Here is a 25,309-nt window from a genome sequence, read left to right as displayed (position 1 = left end):
AACTCTCAGCATGCATGTGAACATATTGACTGTGAAATGGACACTAAGGAAATCACTGTGTAGGAAGAAGACTGTTTCTTTTATCAGTGGACAAACATCTCTGTACATGTTGGTTGTCAGCCCAGGTTTATTATTGCTGTTGAGAAAATGTATTCAGGGATGAAGAGTGAACGCAAACTCTTTCATTGATGTCCATAAATTTTGTCTCCAGTGTCAGGAAACACATTTGTCTATGACAAACAGCTTTCTGTTCAGTTTGTCTGCAGCACAGTTGCATCTTTGCATCCTCCCAAGATATGGGCAAGACTGCATTTTTATAACTTTCATTTTATTGATGTAGTGATACTGTTTGTGGTCATGCTAGGCTTAACATGTCAAAAAAACCTGTATGAATATACCGTGTACCCATTGTGTTGTCGATTTAATAGTCTTTTCTATTACTGTATGAACAGACATATACATATTCCTGTGTTACTTTGTCTAGTGGATGTTATTAAATCTGTATTTACAGAAACAACAGAATTCAAGCAGGTGTTATTTATAAGTTTGATGCATTGTAATATTTGATGCACATTTAAACACAGACGTATTCCAAAAATGGACCTGACTGGTTTAGGTCATCTGATTACTAATTGGTTCATTTTATAATTTACAATTAGATACTGAAAGCAACAGGCACTAAGGTATTTAATAATGGAGATATGTACAAACAAAACAATGAAGGAGTGCTGTGCACTTTGTTACTGAATGAAGATTATTCCTCATTAGCTATTTATTTGGAAAGTTGTCTCCACACTTTGTTGATTTTTTCAAATTCTCAAATGTATGATCACAGTAACTCCTGAGTTCTTGTTCTGTTTGCTAAATTTCTAAAAACTAAAATTGAATTCTGAATCCTAGCTGAAGAATCTCCATAATTCATGTCCATCATACTCAAAATCATATTGCATTTTCTAAAGATGAATGTATAGTTTTTAGAATGACTGTAATGTAGATTTTCATTTTCCTGTAAATAAACATTTCTCTGTTTTACAATTTAGTGTGTTGATTTGATTCCAATGAGGAATGCAAGTATTACACCACTCATTGGAATGCATACCTCTGCCAAGGCAGAACAAGCTCATGCAAAATGTGTGTTGTCAAAATCTATTCTGGCCTAGAGAGAAAGAAACAACAATATAACAATAATAATCATAGAAAAACATCATTTAATTACTTAAACAGAGGAACCTGCAAAATATAACAGCTGGGATACAACAATCTTATCTATGTGATCTACATGGAATTGGCGTATTTACTTATGCTAAAACATTAGATTGCAATATCATCAGCTACATGTAAGTGGTTGTTGCATGTCCCCTCTCTCAGTCCGGCAGACCCAAGTAATTGTCCAGACCAAGTTGGCATAAATATGCCAGTCAGACATCATTCCTTGTTTCAGATGGGCTCTTTTCAACAAATCTTGCTAAGAAAAACAATCAAAAAGGCAATCTCCAGACAAAATATAACCTCTTTGGCATAGATAATTACACGTCAACGATAAAGACAGAAAACATAGTTGCTGTATAATGTGATTGTCCACTCATGTATAAAGAAACACTTCATTAAATCCCATATGAAATTAAATCATCCCAGTGAAAAATCCCCCTCAAGGACAGTTCATCCTCAAACCAGCAATTTCAACTTAATGGTACCTGATTTAACAACTTAACACAACAGTTGCATTTTGTCATGGTTACAAAAAACACAGTCTTGTGTAACTTAATAAAGCTAGTTAAGCTGATTAAAAGCCTCCACTGCTTCGGAAATATAATTTTTCCACCTGTTTTCCTTTTGAAGGTGCATAGAATGTATATTCAAGATCAGGCTCTCAGTTCACAACATTCCTCCTCCTTCGAGTCACGAATGTGTATTCTCCTGGAAAACACAACACAGGGATTCATTAAGTGACAGCCCTGCTTACTAAAGTACATTTGCAAATGTTTATGGAGTTTTACTTGGTTGGATGAAATGTTGCTGCATATTAAAATTGTACAATCATTGTTTTCATATTAAATGGCTGAAATATGAGGTCTGAAAGATGCTCAGCTCACCCTTTTGCCCCCTTTGTCCTTCAGGGCCAGGAAATCCTTGTTCACCTGTGTCAAAACATTAAGCACTGAGCTGAAATAAAAACTTTAATTCTTATTTTAAAAAATATTAGTATGAAAAAGCACTGAAGCAACAGTTCAACATAAAAGTAGTTAGCTGAGATATAAATCCTCATTAGAATGTAAAATAGCTTTGAAGTTGTAAAGAACTATCCAGAAAAAATTGGTTTCCATATCAGACCAAACATAATTGTGCCATTAAATGTGAAGCATTGTCACGTTCTACCATTTCTAAAAGTATACTTTTTTATCTTTAGATTTTCACATGTACCTCTCTCTCCTTTTGGACCAGGCAATCCCTTGTCCCCTTTTTGTCCTGGTCTTCCAGGTGCCCCAACAATGGCTCCATGAGCTGTTGAGGATGAATTCAGTCATTATTGAACTTAAGCGATGCACCCCTGAACTCATTGTTCTATCTTGTATGAAGATACGTCATCCTGTATTTAAACTCCTACTTAGGCAAAAATATTAATTAGGCATGCTGATCTTCTGATCTCCCGAAACTGTACAGTCTGTTTGCCAAACAACTAAATGTAAACGGAAATAACAAGCGTCAGTACAAAGCAAAGGAAAATACACATTTCTAGCACTGTCAACAAGAAATAATGAATTATTAAATATGTGCCATGACAAGGTAACATATTCACTGATACATTCTATTTACTTTTTATGTATTCCACCAAATCTGTGACGTTTGCATCAGAACCAAACAATCTGCTGTGTCCCGGATAGCCTTGGGGGCCTGGTGGGCCCGGGGGTCCAGGGAAGAATCGATCTTTGTACTCTCTCACAATGTCATGCAGCACACCACGGGCTGCAAAGGAGTGACAGCACTGACACATCACTAAAGACAAATCAGTCTCAGACAAATAAATATGTACATAAACTTTTGAGCAGTTGAATATGTGTTTGATACATCGCACAATGGAGCATTGCAGAATTTCAGACTTAGCGCTGAGATCACAACAGCTGCACAATCAGCTGATCCTGACTGAGCTGATTCTTACAAATCTTAGAAATATTGCTTACATCTGATGTATTCCACCAAATCTGTCATGTTGCCATTTGAGCCAGACCATCGTGTGTATGCAGAGGGGCCTGGAGGACCTGGTGGTCCTGGGGGTCCTTGGTCAGCACGCTCATGGTTGTCCCTCACAAAGTCACGCAACAGACCATTGGCTGGGAAAGACAAGGGCAGAGAATTGAGTGTCAATTCCTCAACTTTTAGTGAATTGAACAGTTTGCAGTAGAGTTTTGATTAATATAATTATATAAAACTTAAAAACCTAATAAAAATATAATAAGATTCAGTCTGAAGGATTAGTTTATGTTTATGTGAAAAGTAATTTAAATAAAATATCTCATTGACAGCAACATGACATGACAGCACTGACAAATCACTGAATAGAAATGTCTCCCAGACAAATAAATCAACAAACAGTTGCATATATGTTTGTTACATTGATATTGGATAAGGGAGGTTGATTTTTTTTGTGGACAAAGCAATGTAGCTTTGCCTACAATGGACCTGAAAGTATGTAGAAGTAATAACTGTGTATATTATATCTGTGTATATTGTATCTTTGCCTCAGTATGTATAAGTTACCATCACATATCTACATTATGTACAATCAGTGAACAGCACGCGGTGCATGGAACCGAGTCCAGTGGACATTAAAGGTGTGACAGCACTGACAGACAACACTGTATTGCATTCACCATTATCATCATTATCATGAAAATGGACTGTGAAAGCTTTGATACCACCTACATTTGATGTAATCAGTCACTCTGACAGCCAAATTGGAGTAGTCTCTGCTGTCAGGCACACCTGGTTCTCCCTTGGGTCCTGGGGCTCCAGCTGGACCAGGAAGGCCAAACATACTTCCTCTGTCACCTATCAACAAATCATAAGAGTAATGGATTGAGTGACAGGCGTTTACATGACTGTTGCATTCATGAAGATTGCTTTTGAACATATGAAACCCCCACCTTCTGGCGCTCCTGCTTACATAACAAGCACAGCTGAGTCATGTGTTTAGGTGACAATATTTTTTAAACTCACCCCTGATGTAGTCTTGTAGCTCTGTCTTGAGTATCTCTCTGTTGACATTCTCAGCATAGGAAGCCAGTCCTCGAATGGGACCAGGGGGGCCCTCAGGTCCAGGGGGACCAGGGGGACCTGGAGGGCCTGTGAAGCCAACATCTAATGCAAATAAATTGAAAGGTTAATCTTAGACCATAAAGGTCACAAACTGAACCCCCATTCATTATAAAAGACATGATGAAATGTCTTTATGAAATGTAATGATCATACTCACTCTGCATGTAGTCACGGATGTCTTCAAATCTCGGTCCTGAAGCAACATAACCACCTAGTCCTGGTGGCCCAGGTGATCCTTGTGGTCCTGGGGGACCAGCGGGACCTTGAGGACCAACAAATCCTTGATACGCAACTGTAGTTGAACAATAGACATGTACACGTATTAGAATAGAAATGCTGAAGATGACTTTGAAACACATACATGTAAAGATGAACACATTAACGTTAATTTCATTTTGATAATCTTTGTAAATTATGTGGTAGTAATGAAATAAATGCAGCATTGCACAAAAATGTGGCAAATTCTGTGATAGCAGATTTGTGAAAAGCTGGAGGGACTGACTACAGGCAAAAGCTGTTACCAATATGTACTGTGGCCTAAAATCTTGGCCTCTTACCTGATGCTACGTCACCATTGAAGTTTCCAGGAAAGCCTGGAGGCCCTGGAGGTCCAGGGGGCCCAGGGGCACCATCTAGACCCCTCTCTGGTAGCACACAGAAACCACAGCTAATCAAATTCTGTTCTCATTTTGTTGTGAGGTAACTTGGATCCCCAGTAGCACCCACCCTTCACGAGACTCAGTACACGTTCAGCCATCTCATAGGTGTAACTTCCATAGGTGTCCTGGCCCGGTGCACCAGGAGGTCCTGGTGGGCCTTGAGGACCCGCAACAAATCTCTGCACATTGTCTTCTGGACACAAATAGTTGTTGTTGTGAATTCATGCTTGTATGGTACAGATATTGAATTTTAGCCACTTCAATTACGGCCATTTATTTCAAATTCTTATTAACTTATATCAAATTAGCCTTACGTTGTAAAATGCTTATGACATCATTAACAGAGACAGAGCCAGGTGGACCTGGAGGACCAGGGGGACCAGGAGTTCCAGAAGAATACCCTCCATCTGGACAGACAAACGGTGAATATTTCATTAATATTAATATTGATATCATTATTAGTTTTCACAGAGTTAGGGAGGCAAATATTGCTTTGAATTGTAAAAACTACATGTAACACTCCTGTAATATAGTTTTTTAAATGGTCTGACTTTGAAAGTAAGCAATAACTCGGTTGGCTGCATCATCCAGTGACTCCTCCGCTGGAGGACCTGGGGGTCCTGGAGGACCAGGAGGCCCAACCAACTGCTGCCCGATGCCGCCGCCTATACATCAAGACTTTGTATCATAATTCAAGTTACAGAACAATTGATGTCATTAAAGTTGTCAATAAATATGTGCCATTACAACTTACGCTGCAGGTAATCTGCAATGTATGGCCCAATGTCAACTGATCCAGACTCAGTTCCATCTCTTCCTGGTGCACCAGGTGGTCCTGGTTGGCCTGGGGGACCAGATCTTGATGAACCACCTGGTATTAGAACAGAAGGCCTTTGATTGGTTTAGGAACAAATAGATGTGTTTATTTCTGGTGCCATAAAACTGTGGGCCAAACACTTTTCTGCCCATCTTTTAGGTGCAAGAAAGGTAACACCTCAAGAATGTTCACAGTGTTTTGTTTCTGTAGGCTTTGTAGGCCACTGATTTGGAGTACATTTGCAAAAAGAAAACACATAGAAGCTTTAAAATCCAACCCACAGTCATTTGAATTAGTAGCATTCATTAGTTTAGGAGATATTACTGGAAATTGAAGATGCATGAAAACTATACAGAATCAGCACGATTGCAACGAGATGACATGATAGTTGCATATTTTTAGCTCTACTAGGCACCATCAAGGCACAAATATAGCTGCAATCTGAAAATGTATTTCTGATCACCTGATCCAGATCTAGATCCAGTAGTAGTAAGTGTTTGGTTTGAAGAGTGGCAATTCTGTCCTCAGTCTCTGCTATCGTCTCGTTGTAACCTACGTTTAACAGCAGGTGACTAGGCTAAATTGTTGTCTATGGTCTAAAAAAAACAATAAAATATTATTTGGATCAGCCTACAGACAGCCAGAATGTTCCTTATACCATGACCAACCTCTACACAAAGATCTATCAATGACCTTTTGAGTTATCTTGGTAACTGCATTGCAGCAACAATGCAGTTGTACATGAACACTTAATTCGGGTGAATTTGTTTTTGAGTTTTAATGTCCCCTAGAGGTCACAATTTATAGTAGATTTGATGACTAAAGTGTTTTTATAGATGTCTTCACAGGTGCCTCAGTTTTGCCAAAGGTGGAATGACGGATAAACAAAAATTTGCAGTGGATCCAAAACATCCTAAATCGTTCTTTGACCTCAAAGGGACTGCAACCAACCTTTCATTAGGTGACACTTCATATGTCTAAAATTATATGTTACAGTTAAGAGAAGTGTTGAAGCAGATATCTTAAGTCATTACTAACAAAGTTAATTGACCACTTAAATCATACATCTTAGTACATGACATCAGAGTACATAAACCTCACGATGCAAGTTCAAATTGAAATAGGTTTGTCTTACCCAGGGAGACTCCAGGGATTCCAGGGGAACCAGGTAGTCCTGCTTCACCTACATTTAACATGCAATTAGTATAAAACAATGTGTTAATATCTCTAAATTAAATTCTTTGAAATATTATAGAAGTTAAGTTATAGAAAGCATCTTATCCTTTCGGTTGAGAGGTGAAACGCCTTTACTAGCTACTAGTTACTAAGTCCAGTTGCATAATATCAACTTTGCTTGGATACCATGACCTGGATGACTGAGAACCTTCACAGACATCCAGAGTAAAGCATAAAAAGGCCCTTGGTCTTGGTATATTCACTAATTCACCTGTAACACATGAACAAAACAACTGTAACAAGGAGAAAACACTTGAATGAGTATACCTTGGGGTCCTTGTAGCCCTTCTGGGCCTTGTGAGCCAGGAGGCCCCTGAGGGCCACTGGATCCTTCTGGTCCCTGAAGTCCCGGAAGTCCTGGCTGACCTGGGTAACCTGAGATACAAAGGAAGTGCTACAATCACATAGGATCACCATAAACAGTGTGTATGTGAAGTATATAAATCAGGCGGGGAAAGAAAAATTTCAGAACATAAATTAAAATCCATCTTATTCATTAGTTATGTTCATACCAACACCTTGGTCCCCTGGACTTCCTGGAAGACCTGGTTGACCGGGTTCACCTAAGACAGTCATAAGGCACATTATCATTTCAACTTTAAATATAGTTTTTTCAGACACTACAAATTTGAAAGTCATGTTGCTAATGATACTTTATTTATCTTCTCACCTTGGTACCCTTGTGTTCCTTGGTCACCTAGGTAGGATCAGTGATTATAGATTGTTAAAAAAATCCAAGGTTGTCAAACATTTTAAATTATGACCCAAACTATTGATATAAAACATTTGTTTTTATGCAGGGCCTATAATATGACCACTTCTCAACCAGAAAGGGCAATTTCAAAAATGTAGCTTGAGGATATGTAACCAACCTGGTGAGCCATTTGGACCAGGGGGTCCTGCAGGGCCTGGTGGTCCAGCAAAGAAGCTTTCTACATCATGACGGGGAATATGTATTAGCATGACAAGTGGAGACAGTAAAAGTGGCATGTTTGCAATTCTCTCTATGACATTTCCTCATCTGAAACCCACCAGAAGTAGGAACAAAGCTGCCAGGTTCTCCCCTCGGACCTTGAGATCCAGGCACTCCGGCTGGACCTCTGCGTCCTGGAGGACCTACTCTAGTCTCACCTACACAAGAGTGACAAATGCATTGAAAAAGGTAAGTGGACTAAAATGATATTTGATACAAATGGCTTTGGCAGGTAAAATACATTGAATGAATGTCAACTAACTACCTGGAACACCCTGAAAACCAGATTCTCCCGGAGGACCTGGAGGTCCTGGTGGTCCAGCAACTGAGGAGATTTTTGTTAGAAATAGAAAAGACCAACAGTTATTAGTTGTACATTTTTAAAAGCTATGATGAATTCTATGTTGTTGTAGTAGTACTTTGTGAAAAGTCTGTTTAAATCTGAGGAGATTATATCACCCCCACCTCTGAATGCTACCATAAGCAACTAGGTTACTATCGAAGCTAAATAGTTAAAATGCGTCAAAATGTTTGTCGATGCAGATGATGGAAATGGAAATGATCAGTATGTAACAAATGTTCACAAAATGTTCTGTTTTAGATCATCAGTTCTGTAGAAAGTAACTGTAGATGGAAACACAAATTCGTCAGGAATGTTGCAGACATCGCTTGCATTTTCACAACGACCAGGAGCACAGAGAGTACAGTACAACAGAAGAGGAGACAAATTTTTCTGAATATAGTTCAACAAAATGCTATTACCTCTATATTTCATGGGGAAAACAGAAAGAATGCCACCAGAGGAAGATGTCTACAAATGCTACAATAAGTCATAGCGTATCCTTTATGAATGTAAATTAGTTAAAAATGCTTTTGTCAGGGCTGGAGGCTAATACAAAACTTAAACTCTTCAGTGAAATGGATAACATCTTGATCCATTGATTTGATGGTTGATGGATGCCTGGTTTTCCACCAACATTAACAGTTCAGGTAAGGGAAGGTTAAAAATGCCACTGTGTTGAAAGAGAGACACTCACTGAGTCCTGGGGAGGAACCACTTATTTTTGAATCTGGGAGGTTGGTGCCTGGCTCGCCAGGTTTTCCTCTCTCTCCTCTCTCTCCCACGTCTCCTCTTTCACCCTTTTCTCCTTTTCCTCCTTTGGCTCCTTGATCTCCTTGTTCCCCCTTGGGACCTAAATCACAATATCACCATAAACCTATTTCAAGAAGCTTCATCAATTTTCAGATGCTTAAACCATAGAGGAGGAATATGGATTTACCATGTGGTCCTGGGACACCAGCAGGGCCAATGGGACCAGACAAACCAGGAGGTCCGGCAGGGCCTGGAGGTCCTGCAGGTCCTGGGGGTCCAGGTATTCCTATAGTTTCAGACCCAACTACATACAAAATGACAATGTTTGTTATAGTTTATAACATATAAGGATTTTGTTGGATACTTAATGTCAGTGTACAATTACTACTGCCGGCCTTACTTGCACCGATGACTTTACCAGGTGCTCCTGGTTCACCTGTAACACAATGGTCAGTAACGACTGCATGATGAAACATGGCAATATAAATTGATTGATATATCAGTTCACCATTCTCAGAGTAGTTTGATTGGTATGTCTTGTTGCGCACCAACATATGCATACAAAGGTCGCACTCATTTAAACTATTGATATATTTGAACTATGCATACAGGTTTCAGTCATGTGTGTGCATGTTTTGATCAGTGTGTGTGAGAGTTTAAATATGAAATATGTCTAACCCAAAGCCTATTGCAAAAGCTTTTATGAGTTAAGCCATTACCTCTAGTACCAGGCAGGCCTGGGTTTCCAGCGATACCTGCGGCAATGGGTGACATGAAAGGTAATAAATTACAAACTTGAATTTACATGCAGATTACAGTAACTGTCAGTGAAAACCACATAAATTATACCTGGGGGACCTTGAATTCCAGGGTTGCCTGGGAAAAAAAACATAGTGTAAATTGGTATAAGTTGAGAATCAATGACCAAATCTATCTGAAACCCATGCAACACATGAGACACACAACTGATTATTGAACGGGACACTGTGAGGTAATGAAGGTCATGAGCGTGTATTGGTACCTGCATCTCCAGGAATTCCAGGTGTTCCTCGCATACCAGGCAACCCCACAGAACCCTGATCACCTACAGTTTACACAAAGATTAATCTGTGATCTTTTCTTAGACAGCTAGAGCAGAATGGTACATGGTTACAGGGATTGTACCATTACTGTAAAGCTGCATGCCATCTATGTGCTAACTATTTAGTATTTCATTTAATTTAATTTCGTTTTTTTCATGTTTTTTTCATGGTGACAGTATATTGATCTCTTTCCATGTCATTTATAGTACTCAGATAATAGGTGTATCTCTCACCTCTTCTGATATACTATCAGTGGAATCATGATTATTGTTGTTGATTCTTATTGTTGTCTTATGCGACCTGTGTGAAGCTCACCTGAAATGCCTTTAGCTCCTTTTGGTCCAGAGGGGCCTTGCGGTCCAGCTCGGCCTGGTTCACCTTTAACAGCAAAGACAGCAGCGACTAATTATACATTTCTTTAATAATCTTTGACCACTTTGTATTGAGTGACCAGCTTCAGGCCAGTGCCAACAGATAAACTGTTGTATACCGACATAAAACAAAAAATACTACCAATTTCACTTTACAATGGATGTAATGGTTTGTTTTAATAGATTTTATCCACTTTTCTGAGTTCACCAGGAGGACTCTGTTCATCCAATTGCCTTTCACTGTGCAGTGGGTAAAACCCTGTGCACGTTGACCGGATTATGCAGGTACAATGGTTTTTAACTTTAACAGGAAAGACTTGATTTAGACAGAACTTAGCTGCTGTTTGTTATTACATGGTATGGTGGGACATACCTGCTGGTCCCTGCGATCCTCTTTCCCCTCTATCTCCTTGGGCCCCTGGTATTCCTTGATTACCTGCATTATGAACAATATCAATGGTGTGACAGTGAGACAGTTTCTCATAATTGTTCATTGCTCTTTGAATGATCTTCCATGGCGCTTTTTTAACCATTCAAGATTCCCATAACTATGTGTGGCCATATTTATTGCATTTAAGATACTTGCAAAACTGTAAGTTAGCAGAAATGACCCCTATGTACCTTTTGATCCTGGAGCCCCTGCTTCACCTTTGAATCCTTGTGGGCCAGGAAGGCCTGCAGACAATGTATGACCAGATTTAGTACACAAATGGTAATCAATAACAAATAGAAGAAATATGACATTAAAGTGATACATTGTTTACCTGGGTTGCCTGAGGCACCCTGTTCTCCCATTCCACCTAATCAATACAAATGAAACCTCTTGTCAGTTGATATTCATTCTGTAAACCTGTAAATCCTGTTAATCCATGGTATCAATCAAGCCTAAATTCCATTGTGACCATTGATCTTTACCTTTTGGTCCCATTGGTCCTACCAAGCCAGGGAGGCCAGATTGTCCTGGTTCACCTGCAGATCCTGTTAAATCCAAGTAACATTTCAAACAGAAAAAAACCTCAAGGCATAACTTTCAACCGTATATATAACTAGACTTTGAAATGTGGTTTCCAAATAAAACTGTAAACACATTTTTACCTTTGTCTCCTTTCTCTCCAAACCCAGGTTGTCCAGCCTCTCCACGGGGACCCATTTGTCCCTCCCGACCCCTCTGGCCTGGTTGGCCTTCGGTGCCAGGTTCACCTGTTCAGAGAAGGAGAGGAGATTCAATTAGAGATAAAGATAAACATTCTTTCTTTTTACTTTTGTTGTAATCTTCTCTCTTTCTTCAGTAAAATTAAGTTAGCCAGCTAAGCTTTATTTACTTCACTTAGACAATCCAATAGACAAAAAAATTCTCCTGCATAAGAAAGTATAATTTTAGAAAACCTCAGCAATTTAAACCCTGAAGCCCCTTAGAGGGATTGCTACAGAAAGCTCCAATACAAATTGTTCTATTCGGGTTTACTACATGGAATACTACATAGTTCTACTACATGTAACTAACCAACTAAATAACTAATGAAACGGAACATTACCTGCATTTCCCTTTGGTCCTCTCGGTCCATCTAATCCTGGGTGACCCATCTGCCCTGGAGGACCTACACATATGAGGAGTCTATAATAATTGTAATAAACTAAAATAATTTTCATTACAAGAACAATCATTCTGAGTCTTACCTGGTTGCCCAGGGAAACCATTATCACCTACAAAACAAAAGGTTTCAGGAGTTGATTAAAAAGGTCATCTTTTTGCTCTGCATGTATCAGCTCCACATTCAGTTATAGTTATTGTTACAGATATATGTGGCACAACAGCAACATGATTCATTTAAATGACCAAAGGTCTGTCTCGATTGAACATCAGTACACACATATAACACATTGGGACATAAAGTTGTGGGGATTCTTCACCTTTTGGTCCCAGTGGCCCTGAATCACCTGTAAAGAAACAAGTAGACTAATGATGGATACTAACAAAATAATCTCAATTTGTTTTCAGTAATGACAGCAAGAATAATTTCATGTTTATTATCATATGACCATACCTTTGGGTCCTGGCTCTCCCTTTGCCCCTTTCAATGAGTGTGCAAGTATATCTAAAACATAAACAAAACAATAAGAATTCATCACTTTCAGGCTGACTTATTTCTTAGTAATTACATGATGAACTTATTGGCAGGATACTGCTGAACACATTTGCAGATAATCAATCACAGTGAGGTATTCAGTACCTCTAACAGAATCAGAGTGGAGTTCAGACTTGACCAGCTGTTGCACGGCTCTCTGCAGAGCAGCGCCATCCTGTCCTGGAACACTTCCTGGTCCAGATGCTCCCAGGTTGATCCCGTTATCGGAGCGGGTCAGGGTAGAACCAGAGGAACTTCTCTCAATGTATGTTGAATCTAGCGGGTCGACGATGTTAACAGCAGAAGATGCGGAGTAGCGGCTCGACCTGGCTGATGCCGTCCCCGTAAGAGCTTCAAGGGCCTCCACACGATTTTTCAGACGTTTCACTTGTTCACCTGTTATGTGAGAAACAAGATTAACAGGTTGGGCCATTTCCTAATCTGTCCTGCAACAACAACAACATTAGAACTACTTTATATCAAACCATTTTTAGAGCAGTTTGTCACAATACATGAATTTCCATAAATGTTATAATTTCATTTGCAACTTTCATCACAAATGTACTTTTACTTTAAACGTTTGATTAAAGCTTACTCCAAATAGGACCTTAATGTTTTAGTGTATAATCACACATTATGAAACGCATTCATTCAAATCAAGTTCAAGAGCTAACTGCTGTGTTGGCCAGACTCCTCTTGTTAAAGTGCTGGACATATGAACAGTTGATGCAGACTTTATGAAGGTGAATAACACATTTCTGAAGAATTCACAGGCCTTATTAGTCTCATACCCAAAGCAATGAGTCCAAACAGGAGGCCCAGGAGCAGGAGGAGCAGGAGTAGGAGGCCCAGCAGCCATTTCCACCAGCTGCAGCAGGAGCAGAAGCCAGATATCCAGCCAGGCTCGTCCTTGCCAATCTCTGGCAAGTCAAAGAGCCAAAATAAAGCTTTTACTCTCTCTGCTCTTTTACTCATTCTGGTACATTAAGGCATATTATCTATGTTGCAGTTGCACATATGACATATTTTGTTAATGCCCCAAAATTAAGAAGGAAATAATTTACAAATGACATTTCTAATTTGACTTCAATCTTCTATATTTTTCAGTCAATGTTGCAACATTTTGTCAAACTGGTCTCTGTTTTGGAGCTTTGGCAGGATTTGATCATATGCTCTTGTCATATTAAGGGACACTGTAGTAAAATAAAAATAATAACATTTGACATGATGCAATACCTGCGTAGGTAGCTTTGTCTTTAGTTGAAACTTTCACACTTGTAGATGCAGCTTTGGAAAAGAAGACAGCAGCTTGTTATGTCAAACACTTACAATAATTTAACATGATTTGTAAAATCAGCATGATGTATTTTTTTCAAGTATACATTTAGCATTTGTTGCTCCCTCCATTGAGCTAGCAGATTGCTTCTGTTTCTCTCTCTTCAATGGGTCTTCAGATAAGATGGCTGGGGGTCAGAAAGAGAGAGAACAGTGACAGTAGAACTACAGGGGAGATATTCTGGTAATGTTCAAGAATTTCAATCATGTAGTATGATTGTGGCAATAGCAGGAGGCACATGAAGCGGTGAAAGAAGCACACAACTGTTAGTAGTTGAAGTGTAGTAATAGTATATTCAGTAGTACCAGAGGTAGAGGGTGGTGCAGACATGAACTGCTTCCCTGTGTCTTTGGTCATGACCAGCCGCTCTGACTCCTTCCTCACAGGAGCGTTCTCCTTCTCCGCCAACATAAACTTAAAGTCTTTGGATAATGTGTCATCATAACTGGGACTGCTGGGAGACACTGAGGGAATTGAAACACGACTATTAAAACTTAACAGTAACAATCCAGTGCTAAGGTGGCAAAGTAAAGGATGAATAAGATACTGTCTCATGTGCTGCGGTACACCGTGTTTACAAATACTGAATAAAGCAAACAAAGATGTGTCCTTCTCTTTCTCAAATCACTATATGTTCTGTGAATCAGGAGATTGCATATATTATGCTGTATGTGAGGAATCTTTATCATATTCCAGAGGTAGATGATTGTTTCACTAATGACAATAGGAATGCACCAATATAAATGTGTGTATTCAGTCAGCTCTACTTAATTTGCCCAATCTAATGACTCACCTGTGCTTGTGCTCATTCCAGTGCTGGACACATTTTTCTGTACACCATAAACTGTAGTGAGACAAAAACAAGACATGTTAGTCTAGTACTTATTCTTGTTGCTCAAAACTGGCTTAGGCTCAGAACTGCCAACTCTGGGCTTATTTTTTCAAGAATGTCAAAACTGGCAGCAGATATGATAATACTAGCAGATTAAAAATTCCAAGGATGGTTTTCTTTCTTTCTTTCTTTCTTTCTTTCTTTCTTGATATGAACATGGTACTCTGTGTAACACAATCATACCTATTGGTCCATTGAGTCCAATGGGAGACATGGCAGAGGTAGAGCTGCTGGTCAGGTTATTCTGAACTCCATAGACTGGAACTGTCAGGCAGAAAAACACTTGAAATCATAGTCATAGTCAGCGTATGAAACCCCACTGGGCCCAATGTAACAGGAAGAGTCTCACCCATGCTGCCGACAGAGAGGCTGCTGTTCATAGTGGCTGAGCTCAGAGACAGGTTGTTCTGAACTCCTGCACAGGCAAAAAAACACAACAGAACAGAACAGCATCTTACTCTTTGTCCAGATCATGTCATATTTTGTTTAATGTAATTGCCAAGCAAACACAAAGGTTCAAAGGTTCATAAAATCATGAGAATGGTTAAGTTATTCACGTATATTTCAAGATTTCATAACATCCTTGAAAAAAAACCTTTGAAGCCTGATAGTTGTTGAACCAAAGATGTGATGGGCTGCCACAGTATGACTGACCTGATTGGTACATCGTGGAGGTAGTGCTCAAGTTGTTGGGATTTGAGTTGAAACTGTAGCTGCTGCTCTCACCTCCAGGCCAAATGCTGCCATAGTGGTCTAGAAGAGAAGAACAAGTTTTGATAAGCTGTTAAAAACACGCATCATTGGAGGAAATCTGAAGAACTTGAAAAAGAGAAGAGACAACCGAGACAACAACCGAGACTAATTTCCTCAAACTTTCTCAAATAACCTCTACCCCTGAGCAAACCAAACAATCAACGAACATTATCCAAAACAAACGGTATGAGCAAAGTTTGAGCAGTTGGGTTCATTTTCAAGAATGTTCACCTGATATACCACTATGGGGCCCTTCAAGTGCCACCACTGCAATACGTACAGTATATACACAGTTTGAGAACCACTGGCCCGGGCTATCACAAGAGGGGCTTTTGCCCTTCACTAAACACAAATATGAAAAATATTTAAGTAAAGCCTTAATAGGAATAAAGAAAGGTGCCTGTTTGATTCTACCTGCACTTAAACTCTCAGATGTGGACCTAACGTCCACACTGGCCTTCTTTGGGATGGGCAGCGTGTTGTTGGGGGACTGAGGGGGGCTGGTGTTGTTGGAGGGGTTTCCTCTCAGCAGACGCTTCACGTCATCCAGCTCTGTCCCTGTAGATTAGACATAACACAGTCAGCAGATATCCTGTGCTTGACCCTCCTATCCCCACTTCCACTTTAAGTTGAATTGTAATACTTTTCATAATTGCATTTTATTTTTGAAGTTGTTTAATGATTATAAATGGTCATGTAGTACTCACAGCATGCTGTAGGTGAAGCACTCTGCAGCCGAGCTCTGATCTCACTCTCTTTAGGAGAGGGGGAGAAATCATTGATTAACTCAATTGCCTGCTGTATCATAAATGATAGTGCAGCATGAATTAAAGGTCAGATGCAGTGTCTTGCACTGTCTTTGTAAATGTGCTGATATTCTGCCCACCTCTGCTCTGAGTTCTCCCTCTGGTGGCAGAACTTGAAGCTACACTTGTTGTGCCTAAAACAAAAATGACAGTATGTTGACAGTTAGAAAGGACTCTGTATACATTACATGTTAGAGTGGAACAAAACAAGAGTGAAGCAAGAGTTACCATATTCCCTCCTAACGTACTCTGGCGAAGAGCCTCCACTGGAACTTTCTGGAAAAAAGGCCTGGATTAGTTTTGGTCTTATCTTTTAGTCTATTTTGGACAGTCTTTCTATGATCTCTAAGCCGTCGTTGCATCCCTATGTTTCTATGTCTTATATTTTGCTTGCATATGTTAATTTGTTTGCAGAATTACTCAAAAAGTGAAAACTGAACTGTTTTTTTTATTGGAATTTGATGGAAGAGCAGATCCCATCATTTTTGGTGCTGAATTCATGTCGGAAACAGGGATTTTCAAAAATGACCCACTCACATTATGGCAGGGGTTGTCCATGTTTTTGTGCCTTTGTTTTGTCATACATTAATACCAATAATAACACATGACACTTTTTTCATGACTGAATTGGTGCAATTCTGTCCATATCTGGATACAATTTTATTTTTTAACGATTGTTTGTCATGAGCACAGCACTTTCAAATCCATCATGTCTGTTCTAAACTTATTTTGGATGTGTCAAATTCAGAGAAATAGTTTAGCCTCATGTGTCAGCCCAAGTAAGAAAACATTTTATCAGAATAAGAGAAACTATGGCTTGTTGTTGGTATGAATTCTAAAAAGTGCTGTTCTAGTTAATAGTCAGTATTGCCTCTATGTTAAAGTTTAAGTCTGAATCTAATGTTACAGCAATTTTCCTTATATGTGTTTTCTTTGAGAGAAAGAGTTATGATGAGCTCGAACAGTAATTTTTCTTCTTTTGGGAATTTCTTTTTTCGTCCTTGTTTTTATCCTTAGTAATGTTTATATATCATATTGTGCACCACCACATAATGAGCTTTCTTATGAATGTCTTCAATTCATACGTGCAAATAAACATTAAGTCTCAACTCGACCACTTTGAAAACTGACACAACCGGAAGAGCAGCATGAATCTGTTGAATTGACTAACCATCAAAGACCTCTGAGTGAAGTGATGTCACTGTGGTCATGCTCTTCCTCTCCCGTGGAACAGTTGGGTAAGCAGCTAAAGAGGAGTCCCCCTTTTTTGCCTCCGCTGATCCACCAGCATTGTAGCTGGTCTTGGTGACTGTGGACACAGTCACACCACCTAGACCTCCTTCCCTCCTTCCCTCTCCGACACCACTTGCCACTTGTGTTGAGGACATACTGGATCTTCCTGATGACACAAACCCTGCTGCATAGCCTGCTGAGGTGACAGAGCTTCCTTCCCCCAAGGAGCCAAGTGAGGAAGACCCTACATTAGTGATGACCTTAGTGGTTCCAGATCCACTGGACCTGGAGCTGCTGGAAGTGACTAGAACTGAGTTGCTTGTACTGCAAGAGCCTTCTAACGCAGCTCGAGCACCCGATCCACCTATAACATCACCTAGAGGTGGAAAGGAAAGGGAGGGATGGCAGAGGAGGTTTTAACCTTAACATGTCAATATGAGTAATTACAGTCATCATCGTATATGGTATCTATAGGTATTCCATTTCATCTCTTATGGTAGAGCTGTTCAAATTAAGCCTCTGATCAAAGCTAAACTGCACTGCCTGCTGGGCTAAGGATGGTCCTCCATGAATACCATTGACGTTTAACTGCAAGACCATACTGGCAGTCAATCTGAACACAATCTTGAACTTTTCTGGGGGGTTTTTTAAATACAGAAAACATTCCACAATGAGGGTGTGCTCGTCTGGCACTGTGCCTGAACATGTCTATATGTCCATAATGTTAAATCCTTACACACATCTATACCTTTGATTTATGACTCTGTCAGATGATAGAGATGTTGCCTCTGCTGCTGGATAAATGAATTGTAGATTGATGGCTTTCTTTGCTTATAAAAGTGAGAATTAACTTCATCTGCCTACGTATTTGGACAGTAGTACCCTCTAGTGGCAGTTACATTCCCCTACAGTTCGCTGCCTTCAGCATTGGACTGTAAATCAATATTAATGGGTAATCATGTGAGCAATGCTATCAGAAATGTATCCAAACTTACTTGATGATGTCAGTGATGCCACTCTAGATGTTGATGTAGTTTCTGTGACAACTGTAAAAAGAAAAGTACAAGAACCACAATGATACTGTGGTAGTAGACTTGGCTAGCTGGCTGCTATTTGAGAATGAGGAAACCAATGTTATTTTGTCAATATAACACAGTTCAGGGTCCCTGTTCTCAAGACACCCGTCAAATGGTGGCATTACAGCCAAGGAGACTAATTGATGCCTAGTCTGATTGAAATGGACCAAACCACGTAGGTGTGAACAGGTGTAAAAAATGTCTTTCGCCTCGGTTTTCTTCTATAGCCTTGCGAACATCGACTCTGTCCCTATATGCACCATTAACAGAATCAATCAAATACAAGTGTTTGGACAAAAATAAGAATGTAAGAAAGAAAGACATTTTTTTTATTATATATGTTTTTATTAAATGAACAATCTATGATCGAAAATGTACGAAAACTTAATAGGAAGCATTATGTCATCATAATTTACAAACATGTCCCACTGTGATTTTTTCTGCCATAATGCCTTTCATCCAGCTTTGTATAGTAACTTTATATAGCATTATATTGTAGCTATTGAAGGCATATAATGTTTCATGACCTCTTTAAACAGCCACTTTATTTGCTTCAAGAGGGCAAAAAAATTGTCTAATCTAGTCACAGGTGCATTTCATTTGCATTTCAGCGTCCTTACCTCTGCCACCTACTCCCGATCCTCCACCAGAACTGGCAGTCTTGGTTGTCTTTAGTTTGTCCATCAAATTTGCGCTATTTCAAAAAAATACATTGTTTTACATAAATCAATACTATTAAAAACAACAACTCTTTCAACACTTTCAACAGGAATGTAATTATCCCTCCAGGCAGTATGGGTGCAAAAAGTCATTTTAGGTGGCACTAGTCCTTTCCTTTGTAGTTATGTCACCTGAGGAGCGGCCTCTCACACGCCAACATGCTATTGATTACAGTCAAGGCGATGCTCTTTGTTCACTCGATGAATGTAGGTTGGCTTTTATGATGCTGACCATTAATGCAAATAACTACAGAAACTCAAGAGTTACAAGGTGTTCATCATGGCTGCAAGAAATAACTAAATGTTTGCCTACAAGTCATGTCATTAGTCTATACACATGGGCTCAAAAAGAAGAATCAGAATACATACACATTAATTTTCACGCACCAAATGTTCATGAATAATTGCAGGTGTGTAGGTTTATAGAAACACAGCAAGTACAGGTATAACTAATAATGTTAACAGTTGCATTCCATTCAAGTGCCATGACTCCAGTATAACACAGCACGGTGCTTCACAAGTGTCCATCATTAATGTACTTGTGTTTTCCTGGTATATCACAAATGTGATAAATATATCAATTGTTAATAAAGCTGGAAAAAGGATGAAAATACAATCTTTGTTGGGGCTGCAGCATGTCTGGATCTTATCTGTCATTCACAGATTAAGGCATTCACACCTACAGTATGGACCATTTAGATTTTACACTGCGCCTAACCTGCACATGTTTGATTTGTGAGGTGGAAATGGGAGCACAGCACTAGGAGGAAACATTAAGCCAAATTAAAGCCATTGTAGAGGTTATCCCTGTTTGTGTTTACATGAATGAGTCTGAACTTGGGGCACAATATTATCAATTTCCTTGAAGGAATAAAAGGATCACCACTTAGGTTACACATGGTTATTATATCCTTACAAACGTTTGCAACACGCCCCTTTTGAACCAGTAAAGACTGGGGGCCATGAAAAGCAAGAAAAATACAGTCATGAACTCTAACGGAGCAATAAACATCACAGACACATTACTTACAGCTTGTACAACTGTTGATTTAACTGGCCACCTTTAAAAAGGGTACTTATTTGACTCTCAGAAAACAACATTGTATGTTTAAGTACAGATTTTCTTAAATCATTAGTTCATTACTACTTTGCATGTTTTGCCTTGATAAAGAGCTGAAGTCTGTTTTACTTACCTTTTAGTGCATTTGTGCAAAAATAATCCGCCTCAACACCCTGAGCAAACCTAATCAGTGTCTTGCTCCCTTCATCAGTGGGCTGCAGTGCTTAAAAATCCTGGTGCTGCAGGGATTCACTGTGCAAGGAACATGCATGTGCCTTATGTATTAGCTTTGTCTGACTCATAGCTTCACCTGACAAGTTCCAACAGAGCAGAGCACTTGACTGTGACAGGCACATCATTTAGTACAAGAAAAATAGCCTTGGGCAGAATGGATGAAATAGTGAAAGGGTATGTATGAGGAATGTGCATCACTAAAAAGATTCACTACTGGTACTTGATATCACTTTTGCTTTTTTTTGGTAATTCCATGCTTGCTGATGGTGGGATGTTAACCCATCCAATTACCCCCTAAAGACATTATTTAGTTTGCTAACAGTTACACGCACACATACAAAGCAACTGAAGTGAATTCCAAAGCATTAGACAAATAGGGACAGGAGAATAAAAACAATACATTACAAGATAATACCTGTGTTCCTTCCCTGTGTGCAAAGACAAAAGTGAGCATCTAGTGAGTGCTTCCATTTGGTGAGTGTTTACATAGTTGAAGCCACAGAGTGGCAGCGAGGCCTGACATTCCCACTGATCCCAGCACTGCACTGCCACTTGAACCACAACACTGTAATCTGTGGGATGTCTGATTCATTTTTCTTCACAAGATTACACACACAAACATAAACACACACGACCACACACACACGCACACCAACATAACTAAAAGGAAAACATTGATATTTACCTTACGTTTGTTCTGTTAGACATTTATTGTATGTTTTTGAATGATTGATACTATGTTATGTATATGTGCTCAAAATTGCATGAATCAAAACTCAGAGTGAAAATATGTCAACGTTAGCCCATTTAGTTTTAGTAAGCTCATTGTATTTGTTTTATAGCAATATTTGACTATCTTTACAGCTATATGATGTGATTGGCCAGCTTCACAGCACCAAATAGCAGAAAATATCAACACATCACTGCTGAGGGAAGTAGAACATTAGGAGCACTTAATGGAGGCAAAAACTAAGAGCTAATGGGAAAGTGGAAACTCAAGTGGGTCGCTAATGTTGGTCCATGTCTGCTGTATGTGCAAGTTTATTATGTATTATATTTTCTGTATTATATTACATTTGACTGCTTAACTCTTCATTCGCCATCTAGTTGCCAAAGTTGATGAATGAAATTTGGTATATTGATCAAATAAATATGCAATATACTACAAAGCACAAATATACAGAAGAGCAATATGTCCAGTATTCATCTACATTAGATACACTCATTCAAGGGACTATAAAAACAAAATAAATTGAGTGAAACACACAAAACACTACACTACCAAATCATTTTAGCCTTCCTGATCAGTATGTGAAAAAGCATGTGTAAAACAGGTTTCACTCATTGAGAACACAATGCATTGTTTCTAGGGTGAAATATGACTCCTGCGGGAAAATGCTTGCCTGTGAAAAGTGCTTACTGAATATATATACTGTATTTAACGATATATGTAATGACATTTTTCTGTCAACGCATGGAATCTCGTGGTGAAGGTGTCTAGAACAATTGTGAGCTTTGCTGTGTATCTTTGATGTGTTTATGAAGAGTTATAAACATAAAAAACAAGCCAATACAGGCGAGGTTTAACATTGCTGGCTGATCAGGTGTTGATATTGCTTGATGTTTCCAGGTGAGAGAGCGATGGCACTATAACAGGTACATGCATGCATAACATTATAATGAATTCTTTTGAATGCCATTCTGTAATGATAACTCAGAGGTGACGGAAGCACAATTATGACCAGAAGGCAATCATAATCTTATAATGTGAATGTTTTAGGTAAATATTGATACTTTTGATGTGGTGCTGCTATTTAAAATTTGAATGCACAACAGTTAAACAGTATTTGAAGTACAGGTACAACGAAAAATGCAATTCCAACATGTTTACCCTGTAAACATCATTTGTATACTACATAAAGTATGACAATGAAGATTTCACTATATTGTATTGCTGTGGAATTACCTTAATACAACATTTGCGGAATACATCTTTATCTGTGTTTTTTATTCTGTTTTAAAGCTTAGCTGGTTATGATTGAAATAATTTAATTAACACAAAACAAACACAAACTAACAAAGAAAAATAACTGAATAAACAGTTGTGTACATTTCCTGTGTTATGATGGAGGAACTATCTGTCATTTCAGTGGCAATTTTTGCCTGAACATGTCTGAGACCATCTTAAACGAAATGTTTCAGGAATGCCTTTGTCAGTGACACCAATGCTTTGAATTTGACACATTCAAATAATGGCTGAATTACAAAACATCAGGTTTTATTCTAAGTCAAGATGGTTTAAGTGAACTCCTTTGATTTATCAATTGATTCCTTATACTTTTGCTGTAATAAACCAAAGCCAAGGCAGAGGCTTTGTTATGGTCTTGAACAGACTTTCAGTCTTTTCAGCCCCCCGGCATGAAGAATTTATGAGTCTTCAGCTCTATGTTTCAGCCTGAGACAGGTAAGAAATGTATAGTTTAGGGGGAAAATGAGCTTGTGACATTTAAAAGGTCACACCCACAGCAAAAGTCTATTAGTCAGGCATGTGTATGTTTTAGTGTGGAAAAAACAAGTGTGTTGATCTACATGGATGAACTTCTTGAAACAAAATAACTGAATATAAACTCTAAACTATAAAATTGTGGTGTAGTGTGTTGATCTGCATCTGCGGAATTGTAGTAAAATTGTAAAGGAAATGATACAGTGAGGGTATTTGTAGATTTTTTTTATCATGTATATTTCATTCTTCCACCTTTGTAACCACCATTCAACAAAACCACTCAAAGTTCAAACTAAATCAAAGACATATCCCCAGGCTATTAAACAGCTTATCTAGTATACATAAATACATTACACATAAATCCAACATAAATGTTTTTATCGGATGTAGACATATTTGTAACACTAATTTGGGCAAATTACACATTTTTGACAAGCTGATCTAAAACAAACTCAAAACATTGCCATTTAGATGGTCACTGCTGCTGTAAATTAAATGGACTGGATATATTTTATAATTATAGTGGTTATTAAGTGTAGCCGTATGCTCTTGAATTTGCCCAATAAAGTACCTATCCCTCTATCTATTGGTTTTCATGTGGACTTGTATGTTACAGCTGGAGTGGTGGGTGGAGATACTCATTGGTGAGTCACAGAAAACTATGAGTCACATGAAGATTCGTTTCATCTTCAGGCAACATGAACTCATACCAATGGCCACAGGCGACATTTCTATAGGCGGAGAGATGTTACTGTATGTTTGGCACTACATTGACCCATGATGTGCTGCGTCATACCTTCAGTGACTCATATCATATGATGAAGAACAAGTCTACAGATGTTCAAACATGTTCCCAGAAATCAATCTGGCTACTTTCCTCAATCTAAATCTAAAAATTCCATTTGTCTTTTTGAAAAAGGGAATTGTTTTGAAGAGGCTAATGAAGTTCTTGTATGGTGTAACTGTGGTCATCACTCCTTAGTAACTCAGAATGGTAAATTCCTTGATTAAACATGGATGTGTCCCTATATTATTTCAAGGCTGCCCTGCTGGAAAGGGTCTTTGCCCTCCTCTCCCCAAGAATTATCATCCAAACTTAAAATTCCTCTTGATTTAAAAAAAATTGGCACCTAACTGCTTTTGTGTCAGCATTTTAATACTGCAACTGTCACCCATATGCGACACAGACATTGAGAGGCTTTCAGCTAGAATTCACGTAACTGCCCTAATATGGCTCTGTCGATAATTATGGAGTACCCAAAGAGTCAGCACTGGGTCAGATTTGTTCGCCTTTCAATATTTGCTCCCTCTGAACTGCTGAGTGAACAAAATTAATTTCAGTTTTTAATTTGAAAATTACGTTAAATTCAAATGTACATGCAGTAGCTTTTCTCAGAGAAGGAGATAATGTAAAGCAATTTTCTGTAGCTAGGTATAATATAATTTCAAACTGCACTGATCAATATACTCCCGCTCTTCTGCCATTGGATCACAATTCAAGCAAAGATTAGCCAGCGATATCTGCTGTCTTCATCTGCCAGATGAGGTCTTTTCAATCACTTGTATAATCTATTTATTTAAAAGAAAAGAACAACCTCTCTCTTTACATATTAAAACTCCCAGGATGGTTATATTATGTACATTATATAAGCAGAATTTTATCTGTCATTCTTATTCTTATTCTTACTATTCTTATTCTTCCTCTTATTCTTCCTCTTATTCTTCCTCTTATTATTATTATTATTATAATTATTATAATTATTATTATTGTTATTATTATTATTATAATTATTATTATTATTATTATAATAATTATTATTATTATTATTATTATTATTATTATTGTTATTATTATCATTATTATTATTATTATTATTATTGTTGTTGTTGGCACTAAGGCACTCCTTTAGATGAAATATTTACACCTTGAGCAAAACCAAAGAGTAAGCTTATCAATTAAAAAAAAGAAAGAAGTAGCCCTTGTTTATCCCGGAAGTGCTGTATGTCAGTACAGTTGTACATCCGG

General features: G+C 38.5%; 1 protein-coding gene across 1 annotated transcript; it reads right to left on the bottom strand.

The window, feature by feature from the left end:
• Positions 1–1,238: 1,238 nt before the first annotated feature.
• On the bottom strand, positions 1,239–18,291 carry LOC142996918 (uncharacterized). The gene is made up of 51 exons (XM_076148044.1): positions 18,267–18,291; positions 17,630–18,067; positions 16,687–16,734; positions 16,539–16,592; positions 16,360–16,407; positions 16,067–16,210; positions 15,554–15,652; positions 15,249–15,314; positions 15,083–15,163; positions 14,801–14,851; positions 14,313–14,471; positions 14,054–14,134; positions 13,908–13,958; positions 13,463–13,591; positions 12,777–13,067; positions 12,591–12,641; positions 12,457–12,483; positions 12,223–12,249; positions 12,081–12,143; positions 11,641–11,745; positions 11,461–11,523; positions 11,310–11,345; positions 11,167–11,220; positions 10,919–10,981; positions 10,490–10,552; positions 10,110–10,176; positions 9,942–9,973; positions 9,812–9,847; positions 9,493–9,528; positions 9,280–9,396; positions 9,037–9,192; positions 8,265–8,324; positions 8,059–8,157; positions 7,899–7,958; positions 7,697–7,723; positions 7,539–7,589; positions 7,294–7,401; positions 6,926–6,973; positions 5,728–5,844; positions 5,525–5,638; positions 5,288–5,380; positions 5,041–5,166; positions 4,872–4,958; positions 4,472–4,606; positions 4,216–4,356; positions 3,922–4,047; positions 3,180–3,329; positions 2,815–2,964; positions 2,422–2,502; positions 2,094–2,138; positions 1,239–1,917 (listed from the first exon to the last, which is right to left on the bottom strand). The coding sequence occupies exons 1-51, from the start codon at positions 18,289–18,291 to the stop codon at positions 1,871–1,873; spliced, it is 4,626 nt and encodes a 1,541-aa protein (XP_076004159.1). The 3' UTR covers positions 1,239–1,870.
• Positions 18,292–25,309: the final 7,018 nt, after the last annotated feature.

The sequence above is a fragment of the Genypterus blacodes genome, unplaced genomic scaffold (assembly GCF_046128005.1).
Source record: "Genypterus blacodes isolate CSIRO-AG114 ecotype Tasmania unplaced genomic scaffold, CSIRO-AGI_Gbla_v1 ptg000039l_1, whole genome shotgun sequence".
NCBI lineage: Eukaryota > Metazoa > Chordata > Actinopteri > Ophidiiformes > Ophidiidae > Genypterus > Genypterus blacodes.
The sequence above is the reverse complement of the archived record's forward strand: the minus strand, read 5'-3'. Positions and strand labels throughout refer to the sequence as shown.